At 41.8% G+C, this 7,585-nt stretch overlaps 1 protein-coding gene across 2 annotated transcripts; it reads right to left on the reverse strand.

The window, feature by feature from the left end:
• Window positions 1-5,325: 5,325 nt before the first annotated feature.
• Window positions 5,326-7,293, reverse strand: LOC311116655 (U6 snRNA-associated Sm-like protein LSm6). Of its 2 annotated transcripts, none has more exons than XM_084191712.1 (4): window positions 7,237-7,293; window positions 6,703-6,804; window positions 6,113-6,226; window positions 5,326-5,537 (listed from the first exon to the last, which is right to left on the reverse strand). In XM_084191712.1, the coding sequence occupies exons 2-4, from the start codon at window positions 6,794-6,796 to the stop codon at window positions 5,503-5,505; spliced, it is 243 nt and encodes an 80-aa protein (XP_084047838.1). In that variant the 5' UTR covers window positions 6,797-6,804; window positions 7,237-7,293; the 3' UTR covers window positions 5,326-5,502. The 2 variants fall into 2 exon arrangements, with proteins under 2 accessions (XP_084047838.1, XP_084047839.1); XM_084191713.1 differs by having other exon boundaries at window positions 7,177-7,259.
• Between the last annotated feature and the right edge of the window lie 292 nt (window positions 7,294-7,585).

Below are 7,585 nucleotides of genomic sequence, written 5' to 3' on the forward strand. Positions count from 1 at the left end.
AAATCACAGCGCCCCTGCCCTAGGGCTCGGAATAGCTCCTTTCAGATAAGAAGGTCAGAGGACACATTCCTGACCAAGGTTGACTGTGTGTATGGCTACGCTAGCTAAATTAAGCCGGGCTAAATTAAGAGGCTCGGGGTGGCGGGATGATGGGTCCAGGGTCTCGGCCTCCGACTCAAACAGAATCAAAACACTACTGGAACTTGAGCTTGGTGTTGTGAAGAACTTCAGCTTGGTGTTGTGAAGAACTTCAGCTTGGTGTTGTGAAGAACTTGAGCTTGGTGTTCTGAAGAACTTCAGCTTGGTGTTGTGAAGAACTTCAGCTTGGTGTTGTGAAGAACTTCAGCTTGGTGTTCTGAAGAACTTGAGCTTGGTGTTGTGAAGAACTTCAGCTTGGTGTTCTGAAGAACTTGAGCTTGGTGTTGTGAAGAACTTCAGCTTGGTGTTGTGAAGAACTTCAGCTTGGTGTTGTGAAGAACTTGAGCTTGGTGTTCTGAAGAACTTGAGCTTGGTGTTGTGAAGAACTTCAGCTTGGTGTTGTGAAGAACTTCAGCTTGGTGTTCTGAAGAACTTGAGCTTGGTGTTGTGAAGAACTTCAGCTTGGTGTTCTGAAGAACTTGAGCTTGGTGTTGTGAAGAACTTCAGCTTGGTGTTCTGAAGAACTTGAGCTTGGTGTTTGCTTTTGGAGTGGACTTTCTCATGTAATAAATATTAAGGTTTAACATTGTGTTGAGAAAACATCTACAGTACCAGTCAAAAGATTGGACACACCTACTCATTCCAGGGTTTTTCTCTATTTTTACTATTTTCTACATTGTAGAATAATAGTGAAGACATCAAAACTATGAAATAACACATATGGAATTATGTAGTAACCAAGAAAAGTGTTAAACAAATCAAAATATATTTTATATTTGAGATTCTTCAAATAGCCACCCTTTGCCTTGATGACAGCTTTGCACACTCTTGGCATTCTCTCAACCAGTTTCACCTGGAATGCTTTTCCAACAGTCTTGAAGGAGTTCCCACAAATGCTGAGCACTTGTTGGCTGCTTTTCCTTCACTCTGCGGTCCGACTCATCCCAAACCATCTCAATTGGGTTGAGGTCGGGGGATTGTGGAGGCCAGGTCATGTGATGCAGCACTCCATCACTCTCCTTCTTGGTAAAATAGCCCTTACACAGCCTGGAGGTGTGTTGGGTCATAGTCCTGTTGAAAAACAACATTGTCCTGTTGAAAAACAAATGATAGTCCCACTAAGCCCAAACCAGATGGGATGGCGTATCGCTGCAGAATGCTGTAGTAGCCATGCTGGTTAAGTGTGCCTTGAATTCTAAATAAATCACAGACAGTGTCACCAGCAAAGCACCCCCACACCATAACACCTCCTCCTCCATGCTTTACGATGGGAACCACATATGCGGAGGTCATCCGTTCACCCACACCGCGTCTCACAAAGACACAGCGGTTGGAACCAAACATCTCAAATTTGGACTCCAGACCAAAGGACACATTTCCACCGGTCTAATGTCCATTGCTCGTGTTTCTTGGCCCAAGCAAGTCTCTTCTTATTATTGGTGTCCTTTAGTAGTGGTTTCTTTGCAGCAATTCAACCATGAAGGCCTGATTCACACAGTCTCCTCTGAACAGTTGATGTTGAGATGTGTCTGTTACTTGAACTCTATGAAGCGTTTATTTGGGCTGCAATTTCTGAGGCTGGTAACTCTAGTGAACTTATCCTCTGCAGCAGAGGTAACTCAGAGAGCCAGTTTTATCATATCGCTTGATGGTTTCTGCGACTGCACTTGAAGAAACATTCAAAGTTCTTGAAATGTTCCGTATTGACTGACCTTCATGTCTTAAAGTAATGATGGACTTTCGTTTCTCTTTGCTTATTTGAGCTGTTCTTGCCATAATATGGACTTGGTATTTGACCAAATAGGGCTATCTTCTGTATACCCCCCCTACCTTGTCACAACACAACTGATTGGCTCAAACGCATTAAGGAAATAAATTCCACAAATTAACTTTTAGGAAGGCACACCTGTTAATTGAAATATAATAATAATATAATTATAATATGCCATTTAGCAGACGCTTTTATCCAAAGCGACTTACAGTCATGCGTGAATACATTTTTTTTTTTTTTTTTGTGTATGGGTGGTCCCGGGGATCGAACCCACTACCTTGGCGTTACAAGCGCCGTGCTCTACCAGTTGAGCTACAGAGGACCACGCATTCCAGGTGACTACCTCATGAAGCTGGTTGAGAGAATGCCAAGAGTGTGCAAAGCTGTCATCAAGGCAAAGGGTGGCTATTTTAATAAAATATATTTTGATTTGTTTAACACTTTTTTGGTTACTACATGATTCCAAATGTGTTATTTCATAGTTCTGATATCTTCACTATTATTCTACAATGTAACAAATAGTAAAAATAAAGAAAAACCCTTGAATGAGTAGGTGTGTGCAAACGTTTGACTGGTAGTGTAAGTGTATTGCTAACACACTATGGCATTCTAAACCACCTTAATGTGTAAAACATTTACATGAACACTTGTATTTTATAAAGAAACAGCATGTTGGGAAGAGCATGGCAATCAGCAAGTATGGTTGACTAACACTAACACACTTTAAACAGCCTGTGTAATGACTGTATTTTCCCTGAACTTGGAAACTGGATCTGAGGTGTTTGTTCCAGGGTAACCTATAACCTCTGACCCTGGAGTGGAATGGGAGACGAGAGAGAGGCACCGTGTGGGGGGGGGGGGGTTATAGTGGTTAAGACAGGTCAAGTTCACACAGGACAAAGCCCAGATCCCTTTTCCATGCCTTAGGTTTGTTTTTCACTACACACACACTCTCTCTCTCACACACACACACACACACACACACACACACATATTCTCACCTTGATGGTGTTGCCTGCGGTATTTAAATCATACATTATCAAAAAAAAACATGAAAAACACATGAAATGTGAAAAGCCAGAAACACCTCCTTGCCCAATTTGAGGACAGATATCCAGGCAGCACAACCTGAACCCAGCGATGCCAGGTTATCCTCATGGGCTTCTATGGTTGTCCTCATCTCTTTGATCCTGACGACAGACAGTGCTGCAGTGTGATCAGTCAGGGTCACGCTATCGCCCCCTCCTCTTTCCCTCTTTCCCTCATTCTTTCTTTATCTCTCTCTCTCTCTCTCTCTCTCTCTCTCTCTCTCTCTCTCTCTCTCTCTCTCTCTCTCTCTCTCTCTCTCTCTCTCTCTCTCTCTCTCTCTCTCTCTCTCTCTCTCTCTCTCTCTCTCTCTCTCTCTCTCTCTCTCTCTCTCTCTCTCTCTCTCTCTCTCTCTCTCTCTCTCATGTAGTTATAGGCTTTGGCAGCTGGTGGTGCTGTAAGACTTTGACTCCTCTGATGGCTCCTCAGTAACAAGGTTAGTGTGGTAGAGAGTGTGACAGAGAGAGAGAGAGATTGTGTGTGTGTTACCGCTGCAGCATCTTTGGTCAACCCTGAGCAGCCTTTGATGGGCAAGATGGAGAGAATAGGTGTGTTTGATACAAAACCCCAATGCAGACCCACACTGACAGGATTTCATTCAACTCTTTATTCTAGGGGTTACAAAGGGAAATGTGCAGTTGCAAAAGGAGACTGCCTGAAATCAATACATACACACATATACTCCTAGACACACACTGCTAGGCACATGCACGCATTAGGGCAGTGTACGCGGAGTGTGTCTGAACAGTTCGGACCAATAGCAGTACAATAGCATGAGGTGTGCCACCAGGTCATTACTGTGAACAGGATTAATTGGGCTTCCTGCGAGGCCGCACAGCCAGCAGCTCCGTTATGATTCCACTAGGTAAATATTTGCCTGCACTAACCTCGCTAGCTGCCATAATGATTATCTGTGTGTGTCTGTGTCAATGTGTGTGTGTGCGTGAGGGAAAGAGCGTGTGTGTGTGTGTGTCTGTCAGTATCAGTGTGTGCATGCATCAGTATGTGTATCAGTGTGGTCTGCAGCGAGCCCCCGTCTCTCCCCTCTCACTCGCTCCAGTCGCGGCTCGGCGGAGGGAGTTTGATCAATAACGCGTCCTTCATCCTCAAGTCAGACATGACCTTGGCAGCCTTTTGTCTCCTAGCAGAGGCCAGAGTGCGCATGTACAGGGTGGAAAACAAGGCCCTGCAAAGTCTCCCTCTCCCTCGGAACCCTCCCAACCAACCACCACAACAAGCAGATAGATCATTAGAATCCTAATGAATCATATATTTATTGCGTTCTTATCTTAGCATAATGAACTGACGTCACGTTTGGTTTGAACTCATTTTCTAAATTACTAGTACAGATTACCTAAATGGGATAAACTTCCACATCTTTGCATACGTTATGCATGGTGTTTCAGGAGGTAGGCAGCAGGCATCAACGATAAAGATACGACTTGTAGTAGTCCATCTTGTAGTTATGAGGGGTTCATGTGTTTGAGGATTAAAGAAACCTGTGTGCAAGTGTGTTGAAAAAGAGATACTTTGTGTGTGGGTAGTGAGAAATCCAATCACCTGCCACGCTAGACATTATAACACTAACAGGCTGTATCACATTCAGCAATCACACCTCCCATTAACCATCTATCCACTACCAGAGGCAAACGGGTAGCAACTGACAGATCTGTTTACATGTTAATAGAATCTGACATTGCCTGCAGGAGGGACCATTTGTAGACAGACAGGCATCACTGTTTTGTTCTTCCATAATGGCTGGTTTTGATTGGTAGTTGAGAAAACACCAGAAGCCAATTGGCCATTCTAACTCCACCCACACATTAAACCAATCATGATTAAGACTTATCACATACTGTGATGAACGTAGCCCTTCAGGTCAGTGTATCCTGTATAATCTGTCTCATAACATTGAAGGAGAATGAGCCGTGTTACATTGTGAATGCATGCCTTGCGGTATCGTATGCCCAGTGCTTTATTGTCTCTTTGTGTTATTGGAAGCTGGCAGGGCTCAAGAGCCCACAGTGAATTACTAGATTGAAGCAAACTCTCCATCATTATGGCATTAAGCATCGTCATCATAGACTGACTGGAGAATATTATCAAGAAGAATCACTGCTCATGTTCAACCAGCCTCTACAGGTCAGTAAGGAACCAAGGAAGGAAAGTCTATTCCTTCAATATAAAATGAAAATACTTCAATACTCAAGTAGGGGAGTATACAGATGTACTATATACTGATACTTCAATATATGTGCATCTTTTACAATCATGTTAGGGTCATCATTAGATAAAATGTAGGTTGGGGAAAATAGAATCTATGAACAAAATTAAACTTCCAAAAACATTATTTATTGGATTGTTCTCCTTTTTACAAAAAACTAAAAAAACACACTTCAGCTGAGAGACATTAAACAAAAAACAAACAAAAAACAATGTCATAAAACAATCAACTGGAACAACGTCAGGGATTTCAAAAACAAACAAAAACGGACAAATCCTCTGCATCACATCTTCCTCTTCTGGGTGCTGATGTATAACACTAAGGAAGGAAATAGAAAATAATTAGTACAGACAAGTGAAAACTTAAGTGGCATGTAGAAACAAAACCAGATACTAATATGTGAGATATCAGGCTGACTTCCATAACAACTAAGAGGGTGAAGCGTGAGGCTAAACTTCTCGGCTGTTGTCAGCACCCATGCAGATGCGCAGATATTTTTTGCGAGTACAACGTCTTTCATCTTGATCATTTTACAATATCTACAGTTCATCCTGCTATTCGTGGCAACATATAAATCGCCAAGTCTCAGTTAATTACGTGTCATATCTGCCGTGTTCATGTGCTAGTCGGAACTAGGAAACTGACATTTCCGACTTGTTAACTGGTTGAAGCTATACACATGCCAGATTCAACCAGTTAGCAAAATCGGAAATGTCAGAGTTCCCTAGTTCTGACTAGCACGTGAACGCGGAAATGATCAAAAATAAGTAATTACTAAAATAAAATGGGAAGGAGGAATACACCATTCTCCATAGCTATTCAATATCATGTTGACTTCTACACAAGTGCCACCAAGTAGTTTGAAAAAACATGTCTGGTTCTGGAGCTCTTACCATTGTTTCCTCTCAGGAAGGCATCGCCATACTTGTTCTTCAGCTGGCCATTGACATACTCCTCTGTCTGCTCCACTGCAATGTTCATATAGCCATCCAGACAGGCTAGGACACCTACAGACAGGCACAAATGAATGTCAATGGCACAGACAGACACAGTCCATAGGCAATGCATCTTTAAACCTCAATCAGGCATAGAAGTAAAATGTATTCTGTCTGGAGTATAGCAACAAATGTAACAAACACATTACACACACTTTTACATTTGCTGCTACTCTGTTCTTTATTTTACTCTTATTATTATCTATCCTGATGCCTAGTCACTTTACCCTGCCTTCATGTACATATCTACTTCAAATACCTCCTACCTCTGCACATTGATCTGGTACTCCCTGTATATAGTTCTATTCTTGTATTATTCGTTTTTTTACTCTACATTGTTGGGAAAGGCTCGTAAGCAAGCGTTTCACGGTAAAGTCTACACTAGTTGTATTTGGCGTATGTGACAAATAAAATTAAGATATAGGTTAACATGCAGAAATATCACACACTGGCCCACTAGGTGACGACATAAAAGTTGCAGTGTTTACCTCTGTAATCCACTCCAGAGTTGAGCTTGACCACCACTGGTCTGCCAATGATCTGCTTCAGAAAGTCACTGGGGGTCTGCTTTCTGAGACTCATGATTCTGCCTGGAAGAGGGACATAGAGGAACAATAAGTATTTAGTATTTTGAATTATTCAAAACGCATAGGAAACGTTGCATCAGATCTGCATCTTACTAACAAGGAGAGGATGCTAGCTAGCTAGATGTATTAGCAGGATGCAAATTATGCTAAATGCATACTTGCAAGGTAGGAGGCTAACTAACTTGCTAATGAACAGGTAGCTAGCTAATCAGCAAAACAAAGCTAGCTAAGGGCTAATGTGGCTAACAGGCCTAGCTATTAGCTAGCCTGCTAAAATGGTACATTTAATCATCCTTTAAGGACAGAAATGCGTATGCTAGTAGCATAATATTTCACGGTACTGAAAATATAATTATGTGTCGAATCGTTACTTACCTATGTTAGGTAAGACATCTACATAATTAGCATTAGCTTGTTAGCAATCTAGCTACCCACCTGTACTTCACGTCTGTCGCTAGAACAATTTCTGTTGTGTTTTGGCTGTGAGAACAGCAGCCAATCAGCTGCTTTTACGGGCTCTGATGTACAGTAGCCAATAAAGGACAAACATCTATCTTCAAAACCGCGTTTTGGATTTCTCACTATTCTTGAGGGTATCATATAAAAAAAATGTTTTAACTCTCATAGCCAAAGTGGGTTTTAATAAAACAATTATATGAATAGGCGGATATTTGATTATATGTATGGGTGAGATAATGTGAAAGCTTTTATTAATTTGCATGCATTAAACATTGTCTACTAGGCCTTCTGTCTAATCTGCATAACAGTTCTTTATAATCAGCAA

The sequence above is a fragment of the Coregonus lavaretus genome (genome assembly GCF_964263955.1).
Source record: "Coregonus lavaretus genome assembly, contig: HAP1_SCAFFOLD_8337, whole genome shotgun sequence".
In the NCBI taxonomy this organism is placed as follows: domain Eukaryota; kingdom Metazoa; phylum Chordata; class Actinopteri; order Salmoniformes; family Salmonidae; genus Coregonus; species Coregonus lavaretus.